The sequence below is a fragment of the Scyliorhinus torazame genome, chromosome 18 (assembly GCF_047496885.1).
Source record: "Scyliorhinus torazame isolate Kashiwa2021f chromosome 18, sScyTor2.1, whole genome shotgun sequence".
In the NCBI taxonomy this organism is placed as follows: domain Eukaryota; kingdom Metazoa; phylum Chordata; class Chondrichthyes; order Carcharhiniformes; family Scyliorhinidae; genus Scyliorhinus; species Scyliorhinus torazame.
Genome location: NC_092724.1, coordinates 27,596,460 through 27,624,144, shown reverse-complemented (window position 1 = coordinate 27,624,144; position 27,685 = coordinate 27,596,460). Strand labels below are relative to the sequence as shown.

Here is a 27,685-nt window from a genome sequence, read left to right as displayed (position 1 = left end):
TCTCCAGCATGTGACTAATATCATTAACATAATCATTACTCCACCAGTTACTGATAGAAACCACATTAACCCCCAAATAATTTTACTCACTGCTCCAATATACAGAGGAATTCCTAACGTTCAGTACTGCACCTTTGGCTGTTTCAAAAAAGAGTCCAGAATTTTACAGCAGGATGGTAGGGAGGGAGGGAGAGGGTTTTATTTGGGGGGGGGGGGGCAGTAAAATTCTGCACCGGTGCAGTGGTGTCAGCCTGCCACCCACCTTGTTACAATTCCACCAGCGCTGGGGCAGGTGTCGGGCACCTTGCTCGCTTGTGAGCTTGTTGAGGCCCTTAATTGGGCAATCAATGGTCACTGAAGGGCCTCCTCCTGCCACTGCTGGGATTTTACCTGAGGTTCTGGAGGTCAACCTCAAGTATCCAGCCTGCAAGTTGAATCCTAGCAGACTGGTGGCTGAGCAATTTGGAGAGTGTGATGGCTCCAGACATGCCGGGCAGCACGGAAGCATTGTGGATAGCACAATTGCTTCACAGCTCCCGGGTCCCAGGTTCGATTCCGGCTTGGGTCACTGTCCGTGCGGAGTCTGCACATCCTCCCCGTGTGTGCGTGGGTTTCCTCCGGGTGCTCCGGTTTCCTCCCACAGTCCAAAGATGTGCAGGTTAGGTGGATTGGCCATGCTAAATTGCCCTTAGAGTCCAAAATTGCCCTTAGTGTTGGGTGGGGTTACTGGGTTATGGGGATAGGGTGGAGGTGTTGACCTTGGGTGGGGTGCTCTTTCCAAGAGCCTGTGCAGACTCGATGGGCCGAATGGCCTCCTTCTGCACTGTAAATTCTATGAATAAATTCTATGAATTCTATGCACTGGAGGCTTCCAGTAGTTAACAAAGGGGTTTATTGATGAAAGGCAAAGAGAGTTAAGTAACAGGCACAGAGCATTATACAACAGGTCTTAACACTTTGGCTCCCTAATCCACACTGCCCAGATTCCTGTTTCCAGGGCCCCGCGCAAACTCCCCATTGGCCAGAGTTTGCGCTCTCCCATGCGATTGACACCGAGCTGGCCTCGTGGATCGTGGACCCTGTCATGATATTCAAACACACATATCATGATAGACACACCAACAGACAAATCAACACACACAACACGACAACCAATCATAGACAAGGACAGAGACAGTATAAGAGAAGAAACACGACACCTGGTGGCCAGTAGATCTGGAGACCAGGACAAGGACAGGACCTGATTAACATCACACACAGGGAGTCACCACGTGCAGAGTATCAAGACAGAACTGTAAATAACAAGTTGAAATAAAACAGCGTTGTACCAAATACAACCGTGTTGGTTCATCTGTACATCAGAACACCCAACACTACAGACCCCACCCCCTTAAAGGGGCTGCACTACTGCAGAAAATTACCTTCTTTTTGGGCCCCTTTGTCCAGCAGGGGCTCCCACAGGTCTTTTCCCAAACCTGCAGTTCCCAACCAACCCCCCTGTCCACCCCAGGCCCACCACCCCACTAGCAGGGGCTACCATATTAGCCCTGGAGAGACCCCGGACTTATCCAGGTTCCTGGCTCCTCTTCTTCAGGGGACTGCCTATAATCCCAGCAGTGGTCACCACTCTCCATGATGCTTCTGGTACAGGAGAGCTGATGGCCAATTTGATTGGTCAACAGCTCTCAGAGGTGGGGCTTTCTCCCAGATGGCGGAAGAAGGCCGTTAATTGGCTATGGGGAGAAGGGGAGAAGCGGAAGCTGACTTGTTCCTGCCTCTATGACAGGGAGCATAGACTCCACCTCCAAGGTAAAATTTAATTCAGAGAGGAAAGAGCCGCCAGCTCTGGCAACAGCTGACCAATCTTCATGAGATATGCAAATAGTGGCATAGAATTTCAATATATTTTCAGCACAACCATTCTGCCTAACAGTATTTATATACTCCCACAAACCTCCTCCCAACCCCTTCATTGCATCCTATCAGAGTCACTTTCTTATTCTTTCTTGCTCATGTGCGGATCCATTTTCCAGTGAGTCCCACATTCTCCCCAGTCGCTGGGTAAAGATGTTTCTCCTAAATCGCCAATTGGGTTAATTAATGACTGGCTTATATATAATGGCCCTTATGTTCTGGACTTGTACACAGGCGGGAACAGCTTCTCTCTGCACTACCAAATCCTTTTAGAACTTGAAAGACCTTTATTGGGTCACCCCCTCCGGTCCCAATCAAGGCCGGCTTTTACAGAGCATGGTAACGAGCCCCAGGTGAGCCAGCCTCTTCCCACTCTTGGGGAAGCTGGTATTCTACGGGTCCCACGGGGGGATTGATTAGTGTGTCCCCGTGGGCATTGTGAGGGTTATTACACTTGTAAATCTTTCTGATACCTTTTCCAATGCTTTTATATCCTTGTTGCAACATGGAGTCTAGAACTGCGCATAAATTGCAAATGAGGCCTAACCATATGACCAGGTACAGACATCACACCATTGTTGTAGAAGAGAGAGTAAGATACATATAAATTTGATTGGTGTCTCACAAGCAGTTTGTTCGAAATTGTCGGGTGTTTACCCTATCAACACAGTGATGTCCCAGTACTTACCTCCATGTATTGTAGTCTGTACCAACTTGATATCACCGAGGATGAAGAGTTTATGCTGTTGAGTTTATCGTGGAAGGCTTCTTTCGCCCCGCATGTATGGTGTCAGAGTTGGTGCACATGCATCGATGAGTGTTGCATAGTGGTTTCGAGCGAAACCTTTTGGAAGTACCATGTGTCGATTGTTGATAGCTTTGGCACGCGAGTTGAGTTTGCGTTCCAACTCCGATCTAATTGCAAAGCCCACAGCTGACTGCTGAGGCTGATCCACACTTTCTTTCCTTCGCACTCTGGGTCCACTGCTCTATCCCTCCGCTTTCTTTTCATAATACTCAATGTAAAGCTGCCCCGAAGACCCAGCAGTGGCCTTACATTCTGGTCAACTATATGAAACCTGAAATTGCCCTGTGTGCAGTGGAGGGTCGCTACACCTACACGGATGGTTTATCTGCCACGTTGTCTGCCAGGGTGTTGGGATCTGGTGCCGCAGATGGGTCTCTTTCCCATAACATTCGGCTGGATAATATGTTGCACTTTGCTCCTGTGTCAATCTTTATCTTTACCCTTCCATTACTGCCAATTATGTTGAGGGTGATAAAGATCTTGCAATGAAGTGTTATTGGAGCTCTGTAGCTTTGCTGAGCCCCAATTCAATCACCTTACTGTCGCTCCTACCCGTGCAGGGCTGATCCACTGCCATGTTGCTGCTGCGGTTTTGATCTGCAGCACTGAGCGAAGTGATTCCATTTCCCACATTTGTTGCATCTTTTACCATATACAAAACAAGCTGTTCTGTTCAGAGGGTGCAGGCCACTGCAGTTGGAGCAGAGCGCCTCTGTACTGCAAATACATCTGTTACCCACCTAAAATCTCTGCTTCTTTTTTCTGATTGTTTGTTTAACATACAGGTACTGCTTCTAACGTTAGGTCTTTCTCCTGCATCAGCTGCTTGCAGACTAAGCCACTGTGAATTCCACAAACTATTTGATCTCTAATCCAGACGCACGTTTCTTTGCCAATATTTTCAGGGCGGCCGTGTAAGATTGTATTCATTCATCCACTCTTTGGTTTGTTGAATTGAACACATGTCTATCGAGGATTATGTTTTTTCTGGGAGACAGATATTCTCAAATTTTGGGAGGATTATTTCAAGGTCCTCTTTATCCTCCTCCACCTGGAAAACTAATGACCCGGGTTTTTCGACGGCCTCGAGACTCGCTAAGTTTAATAATTGGTACCTTTTCCCATTTTGTCAGGCAAGGCAGTACTACAGTAAATGAAAGTCGCCATAGTCCCTGAGGACCAGAGGCTGCTCTTCCCTTTTGAGAGAGATGAATGGTGGGGATTTAACCTGAGGGTCGCCACACCTCAGGTGATGGGCAAGGTTGAGAAGGCGGGATTTTCATGAATAACCTCAGCCGGTACAGGAATTGAACCCATGCTGTTGCATCGCTCTACATCACGAACCAGCTGCCCAGCCAACGGAGCTAAAAGGTTGGCAGATGGAGCATAATGTAAGAAAATGTGAACTCTTCCTTTTTGACAGGAAGAATGGAAAAAGCAACACATTATTTAAATAGAGAGAGACTATAGAACTCTGAAGTACAGATGGACCTGGGTGTCTTGGCACATGAATCACAAAATGTTAGTATTCAGGTACAGCAAGTGGTTACGAAGTGTGGGTCCTTCCTGTTGATTCCCTTATTTCCGCTTTCTTTATTATTGCCGCTATCATTTTTGATCCATGGATGCTTAATGCACATGTGTCTTCAAGTTAAGCAGCGGAGAGAATGAAGAATTCAGGAAGTTGCAACATAATACTTGGTACTAGTGTTCAAAAAGGAAGATTCAGACTTTATGGCACCCGAGAGATGGGGTAGGATTGGTTCGATTGCTTGGCTGGTAGCTAATAAATTGGCCAAAAGGCTGTGGTCCGCCTGGTAACAGATAGTGATTGGATCTTGCCTGAGTGGGATGATTTTCAGAGACCTAAGGAAAGTAGATTCTGACGCTGGAAGGGAAGGACCTGCTCTCGCTCCCTCGTTATCTCTCCAGAAAAGCTGCTGCTGAGAATTCTGAATTCTCCCTCTGTGTACCCGAACAGGCGGGGCTTTTCACAGTAACTTCGTTGCAGCATTAATGTAAGCCTACTTGTGACAATAAAGATTATTATTGTTGTTGTATTTCTGAAACTGCAGAGACCTGAATGAATCTACGGTGACAACCTCAAACTGAAAGCAATGTTTGAAGAGAAGAAAGATGCTAGGAACAACTGTCTGAAACATAGGGTGGGATCTAATGGCTGTGCTGCACTCAAAAAGCAGTGTACAGCTGGTAGATGCTGGGAAATCCCATGTCCGGGATCTACTCAATTTGCTGCATCTCATGGGACCTAACACAGTCTCGCGAGACATCATAATGTGAATCCCGCCATTGTGGGCAGGATCACTTTCTGGCAAACCTGCATATTAGAACGAGACAGCCAGTCCCGAGATGTAATCAAGGCAGCAAAACTATCTAACTCGCTCGCTTTGGAGACCTCGGGTGAACCCGTTCAATGGTCGCCTCCACAAAGGGGAACCAGACGGAATGGCACTCAAGGGGGTCCCCCAGGAAATCGAAGTCCCCCAGGTGCATGCCCTCTGGGCAAGGTGGCACGCTGACACTGCTGGTGCCGGTGCCACCCAGGCACCGCCAGCCTGGTACTGCCAAGGTGGCGCTGCCAGCTGGCAGGGGCACCACAGAGTGCCAGACTGGCATTTCCAAGGCCAAGCTGGCATTTGTTTGCATGGCGAGCATCAGGCCAGGAATGTGGGGAGGCCATGCATGACCGTTGGATAGCGGGGTGTTTCTCGGTCTTCCGAGCGCTGGGAAACATCCGTCTAATCACGCTATGGCACTCTGTCCCCATTCGGGCAAGTCGCGGCCAAAGGCTCTTTTATCTTGTTACTTTCATCCTTACTATTTTCACCCATCTTCCCCTTTGTGTTTGTTTGTCGTGTGTGTGTGTGTATATATGTATATATATGTGTGGGCAAGTTAAGGTGGGGGGGGGTGATTAGGAATTGGATAATAGTCATGATAGTTCTTGTTATTAATAGAAAGTAATTGAGTTTACATTTACAAACCTGGTGACTGTAATTATTGGGCAGCCAAGGGCCAAAGTGTTCAGTTATCCTTTTCAGAATTGTTTGTTAATTCACTTGTGACTCCGGGTCAAGGGGAGGGCTGGAATTGACCACGCACTAGCCCATGGTGTCGTAACACAAGGCAAGTGAAATGCTAAGATTTATTGCAAGGAGAATGGAATATACAAGTCGGGAAGTTTCCCTGCATCTGTACAGAGCCTTGATGAGGCCAAACCTAGAATTTGACGTACATTTTTAGTTTCTTTATTTGAAAAAGGTGTTACAACTGGGAGAGGAGGAAGATCTTCAGCTGCTTCTTCAATGGTCTTCCAGGGGCAGCACGGTGGCACAGTGGTTAGCATTGCTGCCTACGGCGCTGAGGACCCGGGTTCGAATCCCGGCCCTGGGTCACTGTCCTTGTGGAGTTTGCACATTCTCCCCGTGTCTGCGTGGGTTTCACCCCCACAACCCAAAGATGTGCAGGATAGGTGGATTGGCCACGCTAAATTGCCCTTTAATTGGAAAAAATAATTGGGTACTATAAATTTATTTTAAAAAATCAATGGTCTTCCTGGGCGGCATGTGGCGCAGTGGTTAGCACTGGGACAGCGGCGCTGAGGACCTGGCTTCGAATCCTGGCCCTGGGTCACTGCCGTGTGGAGTTTGCACATTCTCCCCATGTATGGGTGGGTTTCACCCCCACAACCCAAAGATGTGCTGGTTAGGTGGATTGGCCACGCTAAATTGGAAAAGAAAAATAATTGGCTACTCTAAAATTCTAAAAGAAAAAAATCCAATGGTCTTCCTTCCATCATTTTTTTTCTTATAAATTTAGAGTAGCCAATTCATTTTTTCCAATTAAGGGGCAATTTAGCGTGGCCAATCCACCTAGCCTGCACTTCTTAGGGTTGTGGGGGCGAAACCCACACAAACACGAGGAGAACGTGCAAACTCCACACGGACAGTGATCCAGAGCCTGGGACCCCGGCACTGTGAGGCAGCAATGCTAACCACTGCGCCGCCGTGCCGGCCCTTCCTTCCATCATAAGGTCAAATGTGGGGATGCTCACTGGTAACTGCACAATTCTCAGCAGCATTCGCATCTCCTCAGGTACTGGTGCACTCCCGCGTCCAAATGCAGCAAGACCTGGACAATATCCAGGCTTGGGCTGACAAGTGGCAAGTTACATTCACACTACACAACTGCCAGACAATGACCACCTCCAACAAGAGAGATGGTAATTTCTCAGCGTTCAATAAATGACCAACATTGATTATGCTTAAGATTGGAGTTTATCTCAGTCGCTTAAGAATGTCCCCAATACAATTCAATTTTAAATGTTCATTTTATTTGACTTCAGCAGAAATAGCAAAAAATATTTCAGTAAAAAAAATCCATTACATTTTCAATTAAAGTCACCGGGACAGAAGTAGCACAAAACAATTAAGATGACAACCTGGAGAATCTTGCTGGTGCTTGAATTTGGTTTTGAATGTTCACAGCATCGAAAATCTCTCTCTTGGTTTTAGTGCCAGGGGTCTGCAGCCAGATTTCTCTAACACAATCAAAGAAGAAACGTCCACAAATATTCAACAGGTCTGGGGGCATTTGTACAAAGTTAACCAGCAGGATTTGCAGAGCAGCCCACTGCGAGACGACCCGCCATTTGCCGGCAGCAGGATCTTCCCCCCCCCCCCCCCCCGCCCCATCGTCAATGGGATTTCCCATTGAACGTACCCCCTGCCGCCGGGAGACCGCGCTGGGACTGGAAGATCCCGCCAGCGTTAACAGCTGGGAAACTTCGCCAATGTTTCAAGCTGATTGACTTTTGCTCAGAACTGCTTCTTTCTCAAGCCACAGATTGAGAAGCTTCGTACTTTTCCAGCATTTTCTGTTTTGTTTTATAAAACTCAGATTTCCAGCATCTGAAGTATTTTGCTTTTGTTTCATGAAAGACAACTTGCATAAAGAAATAGTAAGGACAAAGAAAATACAGCGTTTGGGTTCCTACTGCCCAGGAAAATAAAAGCTCTCCAGAACTCCAGCAATGTTCAGTAAAAAACTGAAGCAGTTAAAATGTATGCTGCCCAGTCAGGTATCACGCATTTGAGACCACAGTTACACCTGCTATCCCATCCAAACAATAAAATGTAAACACATTGGAGCCGTGGCCAGAGGGTAGTTTGGCTGGAGCCATGGCCAGAGGGGAGTTTGGCTGGAGTCATTGTGCAGCCATGACTAGATCATGCATTTCGGGAATGACTTTGTTCCTTCAGCTTTTGCACAGGCCAGTGGCTTCGTACCCTGCAGACAAAACAATGCTCAATTAATGCAATATCACACAGCACGAAAATCACAACCCATTCATGACCAACATATCAAGCACTTGCCTTTATGACAACAGCAATAACTGAAGAACTGCAGAATTAATGCACTTTTCAAACACCTTCCCAAATTTGTCCAAGGATGAATTCTTGGGGATCAAAATGATTAAACAAATGGAACATGAGAAAGAATTAAAGCAGCTTTGACTTCCGGGTGCGGCGATGACCAGCTGAGTCGCACGTTTCGGCAGCTCCCGGTGAAACGGACTTTTGGGCTCTTGATAGGAGCCCCAACGCCAATTTTGACGGCTAAAAACACTGTGCGGTAAACCAGAAGGGAATCCCCCCTGGATACGGATGGAAAAAGGAGGAGAAAGTGGCCGGATTGCAGTGGATCCTTTAGAACAGCGGCAAGGAAGGCAAGCAAAAACCAAGATGGCGTCGGAAGGTGGCAGTTTAACATGGGGCCCTGAACAACAAGAGTTCTTGAAATGCTGTGTGGAAGAGCTCAAAAAGGAAATGAAGAAAGAGTTGTTGGCCCCGATACTACAGGCGATCGAAGGGCTAAAGGAGGAACAAAAGACCCAGGAGCGGGAGCTTCGGGTCGTGAAGGCAAAGGCAGCCGAGAATGAGGACGACATACAGGGCCTGGTGGTGAAGACGGAGACGCATGAGGCACATCAGAAACGATGTGTGGAAAGGTTGGAGGCACTGGAGAACAACGCAAGGAGGAACAACCTGAGGATTCTTGGTCTTCCTGAAGGTGCGGAGGGAGCGGACGTCGGGGCATATGTGAGCACGATGCTGCACTCGTTAATGGGAGCGGAGGCCCCGGCGGGTCCGTTGGAGGTGGAGGGAGCATACCGAGTGATGGCGCGAGGACCGAGAGCAGGAGAAATTCCCAGAGCCATAGTGGTGAGATTCCTCCGTTTTAAGGATAGAGAAATGGTCCTTAGATGGGCAAAGAAAACTCGGAGCAGTAAATGGGAGAACGCGGTGATCCGCGTTTATCAAGACTGAAGTGCGGAGGTGGCGAGAAGGAGGGCGAGCTTTAATCGGGCCAAGGCGGTGCTTCATAAAAAGAAGATAAAATTTGGAATGCTGCAACCGGCAAGACTGTGGGTCACATATCGAGGGAGGCACCACTACTTTGAGACGGCGGATGAAGCGTGGAATTTTATTGTGGAAGAAAAACTGGAATGAGCGGGTTATTAAAAAGAACATTTGAACAAAGTGTGGGGCGAATGTGGGGGGCGAAGAGGGGGGTTAAAAAGGGGGGAAAGAGCAGTTTTATGTACTAATCCTGCGATGTGGTAACTTTTCTCTCTTCCACAGGTGGTGATGGGGGGAGGAGGGGAGGTGGAGGAGATGGGGCGTTGGCCATTGGGGGCGGGGCCAAGGGAGAAGCGCGGGCTTGGTTCCCGCGCTATGATAATCATGGCGGGAATAGAGAAGCAGGAAGGAGGGGGCATCGCACGGCACGAGCCGAGGTCACGGGGGGAAGCCGAGGTCGGCCAGAGTTTGCTGACTTCTGGGAGCAACATGGGGGGAGTAATTACGCTAGCGGGGGATCTAGCGAGGGGGGGTGGGAGGGGGGAATTACTGGGTTGCTGCTGCTGGGGAGAGGGGGGAGCTGGTATGGGAGGGGATGGGCGGGGGGGCACCGCCTGGGGGAGATACAGCTGCGTGGGAACCGGGTGAGGAGCTGGAAAAAGGGGATGGCTAATCGACAAGGGGGAGGTTAGGAAGCCCCCCAACCCGGCTGATCACGTGGAACGTGAGAGGGCTGAACGGGCCGATAAAGAGGGCACGGGTACTCGCACACCTTAAGAAACTTAAGGCAGATGTGGTTATGTTACAGGAAACGCACCTGAAACTGATAGACCAGGTTAGGCTACGCAAAGGATGGGTTGGGCAGGTGTTCCATTCGGGGCTAGATGCGAAAAACAGGGGGGTGGCTATATTAGTGGGGAAGCGGGTAATGTTCGAGGCAAAGACTATAGTGGCGGATAATGGGGGCAGATACGTGATGGTGAGTGGCAAACTACAGGGGGAGACGGTGGTTTTGGTAAACGTATATGCCCCGAACTGGGATGATGCCAATTTTATGAGGCGGATGCTAGGACGCATTCCGGACCTAGAGATGGGAAAGCTGATAATGGGGGGAGATTTTAATACGGTGTTGGAACCAGGGCTGGATAGTGTCGAAGTCCAGGACTGGAAGGAGGCCGGCAGCAGCCAAGGTACTTAAAGATTTTATGGAGCAGATGGGAGGTGTAGACCCGTGGAGATTTAGCAGACCTAGGAGTAAGGAGTTCTCGTTTTTCTCCTATGTCCATAAAGTCTACTCGCGAATAGACTTTTTTGTGCTGGGAAGGGTGTTGATCCCGAAGGTGAGGGGAACGGAGTATACGGCTATAGCCATTTCGGATCACGCTCCACATTGGGTAGACTTGGAGATAGGGGAGGAAACAGGAGGGCGCCCACCCTGGAGAATGGACATGGGACTAATGGCAGATGAGGGGGTGTGTCTAAGGGTGAGGGGGTGCATTGAAAAGTACTTGGAACTCAATGATAATGGGGAGGTCCAGGTGGGAGTGGTCTGGGAGGCGCTGAAGGCGGTGGTTAGAGGGGAGCTGATATCAATAAGGGCACATAAAGGGAAGCAGGAGAATAAGGAACGGGAGCGGTTGCTTCAAGAACTTTTAAGGGTGGACAGACAATATGCGGAAGCACCGGAGGAGGGGCTGTACAGGGAAAGGCAAAGGCTACATGTAGAATTTGACTTGCTGACTACGGGCACTGCAGAGGCACAATGGAGGAAGGCACAGGGTGTACAGTACGAATATGGGGAGAAGGCGAGCAGGTTGCTGGCACACCAATTGAGGAAAAGGGGAGCAGCGAGGGAAATAGGGGGAGTGAGGGATGAGGAAGGAGAGATGGAGCGGGGAGCGGAGAGAGTGAATGGAGTGTTCAAGACATTTTATAAAAAATTATATGAAGCTCAACCCCCGGATGGGAGGGAGAGAATGATGGGCTTCTTGGATCGGCTGGAATTTCCCAAGGTGGAAGAGCAGGAAAGGGTGAGACTGGGAGCACAGATCGAGGTAGAAGAAGTGGTGAAAGGAATTAGGAGTATGCAGGCGGGAAAGGCCCCGGTACCGGATGGATTCCCAGTCGAATTCTATAGAAAATATGTGGACTTGCTCGCCCCGGTATTGACGAGGACCTTTAATGAGGCAAAGGAAAGGGGACAACTGCCCCCGACTATGTTTGAAGCAACGATATCGCTTCTCTTAAAGAAGGAAAAGGACCCGCTACAATGCGGGTCCTATAGACCTATTTCCCTCCTAAATGTAGATGCCAAGATCCTGGCCAAGGTAATGGCAATGAGAATAGAGGAATGTGTCCCGGGGGTGGTCCACGAGGACCAAACTGGGTTTGTGAAGGGGAGACAGCTGAACACGAATATACGGAGACTGTTAGGGGTAATGATGATGGCCCCACCAGAGGGGGAAACGGAGATAGTAGTGGCGATGGATGCCGAGAAAGCATTTGATAGAGTGGAGTGGGATTATTTGTGGGAGGTGTTGAGGAGATTTGGTTTTGGAGAGGGGTATGTTAGATGGGTGCAGCTGTTGTATAGGGCCCCGATGGCGAGCGTGGTCACGAATGGACGGGGATCTGCATATTTTCGGCTCCATAGAGGGACAAGGCAGGGATGCCCTCTGTCCCCATTATTGTTTGCACTGGCGATTGAGCCCCTGGCGATAGCGTTGAGGGGTTCCAAGAAGTGGAGGGGAGTACTTAGAGGAGGAGAAGAACACCGGGTATCTTTGTATGCGGACGATTTGCTACTATACGTGGCAGACCCGGCGGAGGGGATGCCAGAAATAATGCGGATACTTGGGGAGTTTGGGGATTTTTCAGGGTATAAATTGAACATGGGGAAAAGTGAGTTGTTTGTGGTGCATCCAGGGGAGCAGAGTAGAGAAATAGAGGACCTACCGTTGAGGAAGGTAACAAGGGACTTTCGTTACCTGGGGAACCAGATAGCCAAGAATTGGGGCACATTGCATAGGTTAAATTTAACGCGGTTGGTGGAACAAATGGAGGAGAATTTCAAGAGATGGGATATGGTATCCCTGTCACTGGCAGGGAGGGTGCAGGCGGTTAAGATGGTGGTCCTCCCGAGATTCCTCTTTGTGTTTCAGTGCCTCCCGGTGGTGATCACGAAGGCTTTTTTTTAAAAGGGTTGAAAAGAGCATCATGGGTTTTGTGTGGGCCGGGAAGACCCCGAGAGTGAGGAAGGGATTCTTACAGCGTAGCAGGGATAGGGGGGGGCTGGCACTACCGAGCCTAAGTGAGTATTATTGGGCCGCTAATATTTCAATGGTGAGTAAGTGGATGGGAGAGGAGGGGGGAGCGGCGTGGAAGAGATTAGAGAGGGCGTCCTGTAGGGGGACTAGCCTACAGGCTATGGTGACAGCCCCATTGCCGTTCTCACCGAGGAACTACACCACAAGCCCGGTGGTGGTGGCTACACTGAAGATTTGGGGACAGTGGAGACGGCATAGGGGAAAGACTGGAGCCTTGGGGGGGTCCCCGATAAGAAACAACCATAGGTTTGCCCCGGGGGGAATGGATGGGGGATATGGAATGTGGCAAAGAGCAGGAATAACGCAACTGAAAAATCTGTTTGTGGATGGGAAGTTCGCGAGTCTGGGAGCGCTGACCGAGAAATATGGGTTGCCCCAAGGGAATGCATTCAGGTCTATGCAACTGAGGGCTTTTGCGAGGCAACAGGTGAGGGAATTCCCGCAGCTCCCGACACAAGAGGTGCAGGACAGAGTGATCTCAAAGACATGGGTGGGGGATGGTAAGGTGTCAGATATATATAGGGAAATGAGGGACGAAGGGGAGACTATGGTAGATGAACTAAAAGGGAAATGGGAAGAAGAGCTGGGGGAGGAGATTGAGGAGGGGCTGTGGGCAGATGCCCTAAGCAGGGTAAACTCGTCATCCTCGTGTGCCAGGCTAAGCCTGATTCAGTTTAAGGTATTACACAGGGCGCATATGACTGGAGCACGGCTCAGTAAATTTTTTGGGGTGGAGGATAGGTGTGCGAGGTGCTCGAGAAGCCCAGCGAATCATACCCATATGTTTTGGTCATGCCCGGCACTACAGGGGTTTTGGATGGGGGTGACAAAGGTGCTTTCAAAAGTAGTGGGGGTCCGGGTCGAACCAAGCTGGGGGTTGGCTATATTTGGGGTTGCACAAGAGCCGGGAGTGCAGGAGGCGAGAGAGGCCGATGTTTTGGCCTCTGCGTCCCTAGTAGCCCGGCGCAGGATATTGTTAATGTGGAAAGAAGCCAAGCCCCCGGGGGTGGAGACCTGGATAAATGACATGGCAGGGTTTATAAAGCTAGAGCGGATTAAGTTCGTTCTAAGGGGGTCGGCTCAAGGGTTCACCAGGCGGTGGCAACCGTTCGTTGAATACCTCGCAGAAAGATAGATGGAATGGAAAAAAGAAGGCAGCAGCAGCAGCCCAGGATCGGGGGGGGGGGGGGGGGGGGAGGGAGGGGTGGGGGGGGGGGGGGGGGGAGGAACCAGAGGGACTCTCAGGGTTGTTAATATATACTGTATAATATGTATAGGTCGTTGCGACAGATAATTATATATTGGACTATTAAATTATATTTTTGGAGAGTGTTACTTGTGATAAGGCAGTTGCCAATTAGGGTTAGTTTTCATTTTTGTTATTTATTATTTATTCATTTTTTGTTTATAAAATAGGTCATTGTTATTTGTGTTGTTATAATATTGTGTAAAGGATGCACAATGTACTGTGTTGGTTGACCAAAAATTTTCAATAAAATATTTATTTTAAAAAAAAGAATTAAAGCAGCTTTAATACGAAAGAGAGAGGAAAGAGAGAGAGAGGAAAAAGAAAGAGAAAGGGAGATACAGATCAGGGAAAAAGATAAAGAGAGAGAGTTTGAACTTCAGAAAATGGCCATGAAACATGACAATCAGTTAAAATTGGCAAGCATAAAGGGAAAAGTACAGTTGGATGATAGTGATGAGGATAGTGAGAAAGAGCGTCATAGTCGAAGGCTTGGTGGGGATCTATTTAAAAATGCCCAAGCATTGCCAAGGCTGGATGAGAAGGAGGTAGAAGCCTTTTTCCTTCCATTTCAGAAGGTGGCTAAACAAATGAAATGGCCACAGGACATGTGGGTATTACTGACTCAAACAAAGCTGATAGGTAGGGATAGTGAAGTGTTTGCATCACGATCGGAGAAGGTATCTGGGACATATGAGGAGGTGAAAAAATCCATCTTAGGTGTATATGAACTAGTGCCTGAAGCCTACAGACAAAGCTTTAGAAATTTAAGGAAAGAATTTGGTCAAACATACATGAAGTTTGAAAGGCTCAAACAGAGTAATTTTGATAGGTGGATAAGGACTTTGAAAATAGACCAAACGTATGAAGCTCTCAGAGAAATTATACTTTTGGAAGACTTTAAAAATTATATTCCTGATGTAGTGAGAACTCATGTGAAAGAGCAGAGGGTTAAAACTGCGAGATTAGCAGCAGAAATGGCAGATGATTATGAATTAGTTCATAAATCAAAGCTTGGTTTCCGACATTAGTTTCAGCCGGTGAGGGGTAGAAACTGGGGACATGAGAAATACTCAAGTGGTGAAGATAACGGTGATCTGATGGGAGATAATAAGGAGAGTGTACCTCTGATTAAAAAAGAAATCCAGGAGGGTGGAAGAGAAATGAAAAGTTTCAAATGTTTTCACTGTAATAAACTAGGCCATGTAAAGTCACAGTGTTGGTGGCTGAAGAAAAGCACTGGGAAGGCTGATGTGGTAAAACAGGATAAGACAGTGGGGTTTGTTAAAGTGGTAAAGGAAAGCCCAAGTGAAGCGAAGGAGGTGCAAAAGGTTGTACAGCTTGATCAAGAGGTGATTGATAAGAAGGTGCCAGATCTCTTTAAAGAATTTACTTGTGTGGGTGAAGTTTACTCATGTGTATCAGGAGGAGCAGGTAAGAAGACGGGAGCCAGTCAATCTTTAATGGTAAGAGATGAGGAGTTAGGTAATTTGGGAAGAATGTTGCCAGAAAAGGTGGTAATATGTGGAATTCAGGGTGAGAGGAGTAGTGTTCAATTATATAAGGTCAGGTTGGAAAGTCCAGTAAGAATGATGAAGTGGTAGTAGGAGTAATAGAGAAACTATCTTGTCCAGGAATACAGTTTATCTTGGGTAATGATATTGCTGGATCGCAGGTGGGAATGATGCCTACTGTGGTGGATAAGCCAGTGGAAAATCAGATAACTGAAGTGTTCAAGGATGAATATCCTGGGATTTTTCCGATTTGTGTGGTAACAAGGTCGCAAAGTCACAGGTTAAGACAAGAGGCAAAATCAAAGAGTGAAGATGAAGTTGAAGTGCAATTATCAGAAACTATTTTTGATCAGATGGTTGAAAAAGAACAAGAACAGGTGGAGGATGAGGTGGATATTTTTAGTTCAGGAAAATTGGTGGAGTTACAACTGAAAGATATAGAAATAAAACGGATGTATCAGAAAGCATACACGGAAGAGGAATCTGAGTGTGTACCAGAGCGTTATTACCGTAAAAGTGATGTCTTGATGAGAAAATGGAGACCTTTACAGAGAAAGGCGGATGAAAAGTGGGCAGAAGTTCATCAAGTAGTATTGCCGGTAGGGTATAGAAAGGAGGTGTTGCGAGTTGCACATGAGGTACCAGTGGGAGGTCATTTGGGAATAAGGAAAACTCAAGCTAAAATCCAGAAACATTTTTATTGGCCTAGACTACATAAAGATGTAGTTAAATTTTGTCAATCATGTCACACATGTCAAGTGATAGGGAAACCTCAAGCAGTGATAAAAGCAGCGCCCTTAATACCCATTCCATCATTTGAGGAACCTTTTACAAGGGTCCTAATTGATTGCGTAGGGCCGTTTCTGAAAACAAAAAGTGGGAATCAATATCTTTTGACTATAATGGATGTGTCTACTAGGTTTCCAGAGGCCATTCCAGTACGTAATATTACAGCTAAAAAGATTGTGGAGGAGTTACTTAATTTCTTTACGAGATATGGACTACCCACAGAAATACAATCGGATCAAGGATCAAATTTTACCTCAAGGTTATTCAAAGAAGTTATGGATAGCTTTGGAATAAAACAATTTAAATCAACTGCGTACCATCCAGAATCGCAGGGAGCGTTAGAAAGGTGGCATCAGAAATTAAAGACAATGTTGAGGGCTTATTGTCAAGATTATCCAGAGGATTGGGATAAAGGAATTCCATTCGTACTGTTTGCAATTAGGGATGCACCTAATGAGTCAACCAAATTCAGTCCTTTTGAACTAATTTTTGGCCATGAGGTGAGAGGACCACTTAAATTGATTGAGAAAAAATTGGTGAGAACTCAGATTACATTATTGGATTACGTGTCAAATTTTAGGCAACGATTAAATAGAGCAGGTGAATTGGCTAGACAACATTTAAAAGTTGCACAAAATGTGATGAAGTGGACAAGAAATCCAAAGTTCGTAGTTTTGCCAGTGGAGATAAAGTTTAGTATTGTTACCAGTGGTCGTGGAATCTTTAAAAGCTAGGTTTTGTGGACCTTATCAGATTGAAAGGAAATTAAGTGAGGTGAATTATGTGGTAAAAACACCAGATAGAAGGAAAACTCACCGAGTGTGTCATGTGAATATGCTTAAAAGGTACTTTGAAAGGGAAAGAGAGAAAAAGGAGGAGGTTTTAATGATTCTAACTCAAAGTGACAAACCAAATCCAGATGACTGTGAATTTGACATACCTCAAATTAAATTGGAAAACGAGGATGTTCTTAAAAGTTGGGAAATATTGTTGAGTTACCTTCCAGAGGAAAAACGGACTGACTTGAAAGAGTTATTGATATCACATGGGCAAGTTTGTGGAGATAAATTGGGAAGTACTAAAATGGCTACACATGATGTAGATGTGGGAAATGCTGTTCCAATCAAACAACATCCATACAGACTTAACCCTTTAAAACTGGCACAGGTTAACAAAGAGATTGGGAGTATGCTTAAAAATGGCATAATTGAAGTGGATTGCAGCCAATGGAACTCACCCATAGTGATGGTACCAAAACCAGATGGTACCCAACGGTTGTGTGTGGACTATAGAACGGTTAATGCAGTTTCAAGAATGGACTCTTATCCTATCCCACGTTTGGAGGATTGCATTGAGAAAGTGGGACAATCAGTTTTTATTTCTAAACTGGATTTACTTAAAGGTGACTGGCAGGTACCTTTATCCGAAAGGGCAAAGGAGATTGCAGCTTTTGTGACTCCAGATGGTATACACCAATTCAAAGTTATGCCATTTGGCATGAAAAACACCCCGGCCACATTTCAACGGTTAACTAACAAAGTTGTTTCAGGATTACCCAATTGTGCGGTATACATCGACGATCTGGTAATTTTCAGCCAGACATGGAAAGAACATTTAAAACATCAGATGGAGTTATTCGATCGACTTCAGGAGGCAGGTTTGGTGATAAACCTAGCCAAAAGTGAATTTGGAAAAACCCAAGTCACTTTCCTTGGCCATACAATCGGACTGGGTTGAATGGTCACACAGGATGTGAAACCAACAGTTATTGAGAAGTTTTCAATACCCTCAAGACAAAGGGAAATAATGTGATTTCTTGGCATGAGTGGATTTGATCAAACATTTGTGCAAAAGTTTTGTAGCATGATTGCTCCACTGATGGACTTGCTGAAGACACGTCAAAAATTACAGTGGACAGCGGAGTTTCAACAGGCATTTGACTGCCTGAAAGCTGTGATCACCAATGCTCAAGTGTTTAAGAATTACAAGGGTCTCTGTGATCAGATTGAACTAAAGTAACTGACTTTAAAGAGAAATGCCGAGGCGTAGAGAAATGGATGGATCGTGCAGAGACCTTCTTTGTTCAATGAGACTGTCAATCAAGAAGGATTTCAGTTGGAGGAAGAAGAACAAAAATGGACTATATTGTTGTACCTGTTTGCGTGTGTTGTTTTTTGAAACTAAAAAGTATATTTACTGTGTGCATTTCTTAAAGGATGGTGAAAAGGTGAAAAATGAAACCATCTTGAAGTTGATGGGGTTTTTTTTTTCTTGGTGGGAGGTGTCATGTGAGAGTACCTTTAAGAAATGGGTGTTTATAAATGGGTGTGTATATAAGTATCTGTAGTGAGAGTACCTTTAAGAAATGGGTGTTTATAAATGGGTGTGTGTCTACATACCTGTAGTGAGAGTTGCTTTTAGAAATGGGTGTTTACTACTGCAGTGATGTCAGAGTGTGGGTGGAGCTGGGTTGTCTGTCAGCTTTTTACTTTCGTTTTAGGCTGTTTTCTGCAGGGTGTGTTTTTGTTTCGTTTTCAGTGTTGGAGCTTAAGCCAGACAGAGCAGGTGTACTGCTGTTCTCTCTGCCATCAAAAGACTATCTCTTGACCATTTGGTGAATTCAGAATTATAAATGTTCTCAGTAGTGAATGTAAACCTAATGTGCTTCTGTTCAAAGGTGTTTCTTCGGTCTTCTGGATGTTGTTTGGGAAGTTATTAAGGATTACTTAGTGTTGTATTCTTTGGGGGTTGTATTTGAATTGATGGTTGCTAATATGTTCACTGTATGTTTCAAAAAGGTTAACTTGAATTCATAGAATAAATATTTACAAAATACTTTTCCATTTCTGCTGTACCGCACCTGTAGAGTGGGCCGTGTGCTCCCCATACCACAATCTATTAAAAGTTGTGGGTCAGGTGAACTCCATGATACACTTTGGGGTTCTCTAAGCCCTGGCCCATAACATTTGTAAGTGGCCATATTTCCCGGGATCCTTTGTAAGTGGCCATCCCAGATGGCTACAGTTCAGATGGTTGGCCCTCAGGTAGGAAACCTGGTGCACAGAGTGATTGTCAGGGGGCGGTGAATAAGGGATTGAGTAGTCCATAAATGCTGAAGTCCCTTAAAAAATTGTTCAGGCGGCACGGTGGCACAGTGGTTAGCACTGCTGCCTCACAGCACCAGGGACCCAATGTTCAATTCCCGCCTTGGGTGACTGCCTGTGTGGAGTTTGCACATTCTCCCCTTGTCTGCATGGATTTCTTCCAGGTGCTCTGGAATGTGCGATAGTTTTTCAGGGCAACGCTTAAGCGGTGATGAGCGACAGACAATAATATTCTTGACTGCCTGTGGAGCCCCCAACTTCAGCGTGATAAAAAGCATCATGTGCCCCAGATTCCAAGGCCTTTGAAGAGCTGGTGGCTCTCGTGGCAAACCATTAAGACCCCAAACCATCGGACATGGTGAAACATTACCGACTTAACGCGTTTGAGGAAACTAGCAAAATTATGTGATTATGGTTTTCGAGATTCAGGAAATGGGTCACTCACCGAATAAGTGCTACAAACTAGATTGAAGAGTGAATACACAGCCTGCTGCTCCAACTCTTCAGTGTGTTTCTGTAAAAGAGATTGGGAGTTGAACATCACAACAGAATGCCTCAAAGAGAATTAAGAGCTCAACGATTTCATTTTAGATTTTCACTCTTTCATAATCATGGTGGAGAGTACATTCCGATGGGAGATAGGTGGTGAGTGTGATGTCAGCAGGGGAGGAGGCGTGTGGCCAGCAGCAAGGGGCTGCAGGATTGGGATGGGGAGGGCGGTAGGAAGAAACACCTGGCCCTGGGTCACTGTCCACGTGGAGTTTGCACGTTCTCCCCGTGTCGGCTTGGGTCTCACCCCCACGACCCAAAGAAAGATGTGCAAGGTAGGTGGGTTGGTCGCGTTAAATTGCCCCTAAATTGGGGGAAAAAAAGAAAGATCTCTGAATAAGGAAGCCTGAAATTAGCAGTGACTGGAGTCCAGTGCTTTAGATGGGAAATGCAATCTCTTTCCCCTTTAGACATGTTTTGGATTTGGATTTAAATGTGAGAGGCATGATCAGGAAATTTGCGCATCATGCAAAAAAACAAATGGCCATTAGTTAATAATGAAGAGGATAGCGGTCTCCAGAATGATATCAGAGGTTTGATTAAGTGGGCGGATAGGTGGCAAATGGAATTTAATGCAGAAAAGTGTAAGGTAATACATTTGGGGAGGACAAACAAATTAAGGGAATGCTCAATAAACAGGAGGATAGTGAGGGGGGTCGAGGAAGTGCGAGACCTTGGGTTGCATGTCCACAGGTCCCTGAAGGTGGATTTGGTGGTCAAGAAAGCATATGGAATGCTTTCCTTTGTTGGGTGAGGTATTGTATACAAAAGCAGGGATGTAATGGTGGACTGTATAAAATGCTGGATAGGCCACAGCTGGAGGCTTGTTCAGAGTTGTGGTCACCACATTACAGAAAGGACATAATTGTTCAGGAGTGCACACGGAGAAGATTTACAAGAATGTTTCCAGGGTTTGAAAATTGCAGCTACGAGGAGCAATTGGATAAGCTCGGGTTGTTTTCCTTAGCACAGAGGAGGCTGAGGGGGACCTAGCTGAGGTATACAAAATTATGAGGGGCCTAGACAGGATAGATAGGAAAGACTTCTTTCCCCCTAGGTGAGGGGTCAATTACCATGGGAACAGATTTAAGGTGATTGGTAGAAAGATTAGAGGGGACATGAGAAAAAATCTTTTCACCCAGAGGATGGTGGGCCTCTGGAATTCGCTGCCTAAGTGGGTGGTTGGGACTGAAACACTAAACACGTTTAAGAGGTACCTGGATTTGCATCTGAAGTAATGTAATCTGCAAGGCTATGGACCAGGGGCAGGAAAATGATATTAAAATGAGCGGCTAGTTTCTTATTTTCCTCCTTTGGGCCGGCGCAGACACGATGGGCTGAATGGCCTCTTTCTGTGCCTTCACTTCTGTATGGTTCTATGTCTGAGTCACGTGAAAGCGGTTTACAAGTTTGAGACGTTGCCTTCTTGAGCAGGGTACATCTCTCCAACTTACCCCATTGACTAGGATCCAGGGAACATATTTATGTGGTGGGTTTAGTGCTCTCGTTAGTTCCGCATTCTGGTGCATCAGTTTGTTTCCAAGATCACCATTAACACAGCTTTCAACATTGGCCCATTGGACGTCGGGCTCGTAAACCTTAAGACACTGCAGAGATCAAAAAAGTAGAGTTGTAACTTTGAACATATTTTGATAATGGTATCACATTGAGGGGGTTTGTACAGGATGGACTTAATGTTTAGGAAGTTTTAAGTTAGCCATTTTTAAAGTGGTCAGGGTGAATTTCTGTTAGAGAATTAACACTCGAGGGAATTGGGGAACAGGGAAACAGTTGCTTGCGAGGAGCAACATTTGATGAATTTATGCCGGGATTCTCCGGTTCCCCAGCCACGAGTCTCTCGGCTGCGTGCTGTTCGCTGGTGGCGGGATTCTATCCCCCTCTCCGCTTGTCAATGAGATTTCCTACTGAAGCTACCCCACGCCGTTGTGGAACCCATTGGCAGGGGTGTGCTGCCAATGGGGAAAGTGAATCCCAATGACCAGAGAATTCCAGCCTATGACTCCATTGGTGCTGCAAAGCCTGAAGTCAAGGGTTTTTCTGCTTTGAAGGGATAGTTAACAGCAATCAACTTAGGGTGACACCTTGGACAGGATTCTCCGTCCCGCCAGCTGACCAATGGGCTTTCCCATTGTGGGCAGCCCCACACCGTCGGGAAAACAGAGAATCCCGCCCCTCATGTTTAAACCAACTACAAGCCACTTCTTTAATTGATATGTTGGGCGGCATTTACAGTCGGCGAACGGCAAATTTGTGAAATGCAATTGGGCAGAAAATAGCCTCCGACGCCAAAACAGGATCCTCCAGCACCCCGGAAATGGCGTAAATGCGTCCCTCGCCATATTGAACCATGAAGGGAGGTGATTAGAAAGCACTTAATTCTGTTTGAAGTGGTCCAGGAGCTGTCAATCAAAGCTTGATGTTTATAAACATTGCGGTTCATGCACTTCAGATTTACTCAATCATGAAGGAAGATGAATGGAGCAATTCGGACAGTTGTGTGTGGGAGCTGTCAATCACAGCCCAGTAAAATCAATATCCAAGAGAAATTAATGAATAGCTTGCAGATCAGAGATCTGGGGGGGTTTAAGCACAGCTGACTGGTTTTCTCTTTGCAGGAATTGACAAGTGGTGCTTCCTCTGTCTGAGCCAGCAGGTGTATTGCCCAAGTGAGTGTTAAAGCAGTCAATTTTTTCATTGCCTCTGTCTGAAGCTTCCAGACAGGGGCATCTCTTCTGAGGGGCTTCCATACAAGGGCGTCTCTTTTGGGGGATGGGGGCTTCCAGGGGTATTCCTGACAGGGGGTCTTTCTTCTGGGGGCTTCCAGACAGTGGTCTCTGGGGGGGGGGGGGGGGGGGGGGGGGGGGGGAGCCTCTTTTCTGGGGTCTTCCTGAGGCTTCCTGACAGGGGATTTTTTACTGGGCGCTTCTATAGAGGTTGTTCTACTTTCTGAGGGGCTTTCAGACAGGGGGTCTCCCTTCTGGGGGGTTCCAGACAGGGGGTCTCCCTTCTGGGGGTGGTTTCCTGATAGGGATCTCTTTTCTATGGGGTTCTGTGAGGGGGGGGGGGGTCTCTATATTCTGGGGGTCTTTTTATTTAGGGGACTTGGCGGTCTCCTTATTTAGGGGGTTTCTGGTGGATGTGGGTTGGGTGGGTCTTACTTTGTGGGGGAGGAGGGGAGGATGGCCCTCGGGTGGACTTTGAAGCCCCTACTCCCTTAAAGAGTTACCCCTTAAAGAGAGCATGGTGCCCGACCCAGTAAGTGGATGCACGCTGGTCTTAATGACCCATTTGCATCCTCCCACTGGCGTGAGCCACGAACCTCGATCTCGATACCAGCGGGGGTAGGGTGGGGGGAGGCGGTGCTGGAGCATCCGAAACGGGTTGGTGACAGACACCCATCCTGTTCTCGCAACCGCTTGATTCTCCATCTCATCCGTAGCTCCGCTACCGGCGGTGCAAGGCGGAGAATTTAGCCCTATCTGTTAACAAGAGAATATGACTTTGTTTATATCAAGAGGAAATATGTGATTTGTTTGGAATGGAATGTAAACTTCTGTGTCTCAGTTAATGACCCTTAGAGCAGGGTTTGGAATGGTGGGGTGACACGAGATGATGGCGAGAATTTGGACCATTCCCAAAAACCTGTGTGGAATAGTGAGTTGTGGAGTTCTAGAATTAGTGTCCTTGTTGGCACAGTTTTACCATCGCTTCATTTATGTTTCTTCTGAGACATAGTTCACAATCTGAGACAGAAGAAAGCAGAATTCAGCTGTGCTGTCAGCATTCAATGAATCCTAGGCTCTTGAGGATAGTCCCAGATGACCATAGGCTGCTTTCCCCTTTTGAGGGAGAGAGCTGACTGGTGGTTATTTAACCTGAGGATCACCACACCTCGGGTTGAGAAGGTGGAGCCTTTGCGAATAACCTCCGCCAGTACAGGGATTGAGCCCTTGCTGCTGGTGTCGCTCTGCATCCCAAACCAGCCGTCCAGCCAATTGAGCTAAACCAACTGTTCAGACTGTTTTCACTGGTTCTCGTTAAGTATATTTACATTTAACTTAATAAATTCTGTTTAATTAACAAATATCAGTCATTCGTACCTCGTAAGTGAAACACACTGAGGACCTCAGTGTTAAAAATTAAGAATTCAAATCCAAAGAGCTTTTATTTTTAATTAGAAGGGTTTTATACCTCAAAACCCTAAACCTTACAATGTGTTCTATATGCAAAGAACGCAGCATTCCTTGTAAGCTGCAAACAGTTTCTTTCAAACACTGTTATTTTAGGTTCGTAAAGCTCCATTCTCAGGTAAACTGAAGTCTGTTAGAATCATCAGTTCCAGTGTCAACTTCACACCCCACATTCACCAAGTCCAGAACATGAGCAGAGTGGGAAGGAACAACCGGCTGTCTGGTATTGGATCAGGAAGCTGAGGTAGCCACTTAGAAGCTCAAGGCACAGGTGCTGTGGTTGAGGAAGGGGAAGCAAGGTGATCAAAACCTTTAATGCAGAGTCCAGGAAGAGGTCAATGTAGTCACAGAGCGTTTCAGTTTCAGCTTCCCCCCACTTCCCGTTGCAACTTTGCAGAAACAGTTGCGAACCTCCACGTTCCAATGTTGTAGGAGGTCTGAAGCACCAGGCCGACTGTAGGAGGCACTGGGGCAGACATTGTGGAGGGAGGGGGGGTGAAGGATCAAGCTCCTCGGGTGGAAAATCTATCCCTCCTCCTGGATTCTGGAAGACTTCCTGGGTAAAATTTCAGTTTGGACTTAGTGTTGCCATTGTGACAAATATCTGTAAAGAGAGAGCTGGCTGGGTACAAAGTCAGAATGCTAAACTCCCAGACTAATCTCCAGTAAATGACCTGACCTTCCCAACCCTTCAAATGCTTTAATTCTTCATGTAATTATACAACCCATGTCATTCAGCCTATCATGCCCATAGTCTTGTTCTAACGTTCATGGTCATCCTTCTGGTATTCAGCGGATTGACTCCCAACTCCAATGTGAAGTTGCATTATGTTGCATTAAACCTTCCCCACAATCCACATCCTACTCCGTCTCCAGCACCATGAATTCTAAGACAGGTAGCTTGTTTTCCAATCACTTCAGTCTCAGGGATTTTGTCCAATTATTGCCCAGGCTGAATCTTTACTACAGCTCTGGGTTCCCAATAAATTGGAATGGAATCAGTATTTCAAATTTCTTCCTCAATTTCTCCACATCACTATTCCAGACGTTTCAAGATCAAGGTAAAATAGTCAAACCTGCTCCCTTTATTTATTCTTTCACAGGATGGGCCATCTATGACGAGGCCAAAATTTATTGGCCGTCCCTAAACACCCTTGAGAAGGTGGTGGTGAGCTGCCTTCTTGAACCACTGCAGTCCACGCGGTGTAGGTCCACCCACAGTGCTGTTAGGGAGGGAGCTCCAGGATTTTGTCCCAGCGAAAGTGAGGGAACAGCGATATATTTCCAAGTCAGGGTGGTCAGTGGCTTGGAGTGGAATTTGCAGGTGGTGGTGTTCCCAGGTGTCTGCTCCCTTGTCCTTCTGGATGGCAATGGTCATGGGTTTGGAAGGTGCTGTCAAATAAGCCTTGGTGAGTTTCTGCTGTGTGACTTGTAGATAGGGCACATGGCTTCCCTTGAGTGTCGGTGAGAGAGGGAGCGAATGTTTTTGAATGCAGTGCCAATCAAGCGGGCTGCTTTGTCCTGGGTGGTGTTGAGTGTTGTTGGAGCTGCACTCATTCAAGCAAGCAGAGAGTACTGCATTCAATTGGATACAAAATTGGCTTGGCGACCGAAGCCAAAGGGTGTTTGTGGAGGGTTGTTTTTCATACTGGAAGCCTCTGATCAGCGGCGTGCCTCAGGGATCGGTGCTGGGTCAAGTGTTATTTGCGATACATATAAGAGGCATGGTTAGGACGTTTGCAGATGACACCAAGATTGGTGGCATAGTGGCTAGTGAAGAAGGTTATATAAGATTGCAACAGGATCTTGACCAATTGGCCCAGTGGGCCAATGAATGGCAGATGGAGTTTAATTTGGATAAATGTGAGGTGATGCATTTTGGGAGATCAAATCAGGCAGGACCTATTCAGTTAAAGGTAGGGAGTTGGGGAGAGACAGAACAAAGAGATCTCAGGGTACAGGTTCATAGCTCCTTGAAGGTGGAGTCGCAGGTGGACAGAGTGGTGAAGAAGGCATTCAGCATGCTAGGTTTTATTGGTCAGAATATTGAATACAGGAGTTGGCACATCTTGTTGAAGTTGTACAAGACATTGGCAAGACCACACATGGAATACTGTGTTCAGTTCTGGTCACCTTATTCTAGGAAGGATATTGTTAAACTAGAAAGAGTGCAGAAGAGATTTACGAGGATGCTACCAGGACTTGATGGCCTGAGTTCTAAGGAGAGGCTGGATTCCCTGGAGCACAGGAGGCTTAGGGGTGATTTTATAGAGGTCTATAAAATAATGAGGGGCATAGATAAGGTAGATAGTCAACATCTTTTCCAAAAGGTAGTGGAGTCTAGAACTAGAGGGCATAGGTTTAAGGTGAGGGGGAGAGATACAAAAAGAGACCAGAGGGGAAATTTCTTCACACAGAGGGTGGTGAGCATCTGGAACGAGCTGCCAGAGGCAGTGGTAGAGACGGGTACAATTTTTTCCTTTAAAAAACAGTTACATGGGCAGGGTGGGTATAGAGGGATATGGGCCAAATGCGGGCAAGTGGGACTAGCTTAGTGATAGAAACTGGGTGGCATGGACAAGCTGGGCCGAAGGGCCTGTTTCCATGCTGTAAACCTCTATGACTTTATGACCATCACATTCTGACCTGTAGACAGACTTTGGAGAGTCAGAAGGTGAGTTACTTACCACATAATTCCTAGCCTCTGACCTGGGGCAGGATTCTCCCCTACCCGTCGGGGCGGGGGGTCCCTGCAGGATGGAGTGGTGGGAACCACTCCGGCATCGGGCCACCCCAAAGGTGCGGAAGTCTCCGCACCTTTAGGGGCCAAGCCCTCACCTTGAGGGGCTAGGCCCGCGCTGGAGTGGTGTCCGCTCCGCCGGCTGGCAGGATAGGCCTTTGGCGCCACGCCAGCCGGCGGCGAAAGGGCTTCGCCAGGCGACGCATGCGCAGGGGCGGCAGCGGCTGCTGACGTCATCCCCGCGCATGCGCAGGAGAGGGGGTCTCTTCCGCCATAGTGAAGACCATGGCAAAGGCGGAAGAAAAAGAGTGCCATCACGGCACAGGCCCGCCTGCGGATCGGTGGGCCCCGATCGCGGGCCAGGCCACCGTGGGGGCACCCCCCGGGGTCAGATCGCACTGTGCCCCCCCTAGGACCCCAGAGCCCGCCCGCGCCGCCTTGTCCCGCCGTTCAAAAGGTGGTTTAATCCACACCGGCGGGAGAGGGTTGACAGCGGCAGGACTTCGGCCCATCGCGGGCCGGAGATTCGCCGGGGGTGGGCCCACCGACCGGCGCGGCACGATTCCCACCCCCGCCGACCGGTGCGGCGTGATTCCCGCCCCCGCCGAATCTCTGGTGGCGGAGAATTCGGGACACGGCAGGGGCGGGATTCACGCCAGCCCCCAGCGATTCTGCGACCCGTGGGGGGTCGAAGAATCGCACCCCTGGTCTTGAAGCCACAATATGTATATAGCTGGTGCAGTTCAGTTTCTAGTCAATGGTAACCCCAACCCCCCTATCACCTATCAGTCCGAGCCTGAATGTTGTCCAGTTCTTGGTACACGTAGGCACCGAGTTCTTCAATATCAGAGGAGCCATGAATGGCGCTGAATATTGTGCAATCAGCGGCGAACAGCCCACTGCTGATCGCATGGAGGGAAGGTCACCGATGAAGCAGCTGCAGTACGGAATGGCTGCAGCACAAACCTCTGCTACTGCTGCCGGAATATTGTCAAGGCCCGTAACCTTCGCAGTATCCAGTGCCTTCAGCCATTTTGTGATATCATGTGGAGTAAATTGGATTGGCTGAGGACTGGCACCCGTGATGATGGGGACCTCGGG

At 47.4% G+C, this 27,685-nt stretch overlaps 1 protein-coding gene across 1 annotated transcript in view; it reads right to left on the bottom strand.

Moving 5' to 3' along the window:
* Positions 1–7,054: 7,054 nt before the first annotated feature.
* Positions 7,055–27,685, bottom strand: part of LOC140395071 (gamma-interferon-inducible lysosomal thiol reductase-like) — a 37,031-nt gene continuing 16,400 nt past the window's right edge. Inside the window, exons 5-7 of the mRNA XM_072482440.1 lie at positions 21,088–21,240; positions 19,530–19,598; positions 7,055–8,032 (exon numbers count right to left, since the gene is read on the bottom strand). Coding sequence (XP_072338541.1) covers positions 7,967–8,032; positions 19,530–19,598; positions 21,088–21,240 — 288 coding nt within the window. The 3' untranslated portion in view covers positions 7,055–7,966. The remainder of the gene's footprint in view (positions 8,033–19,529; positions 19,599–21,087; positions 21,241–27,685) is intronic.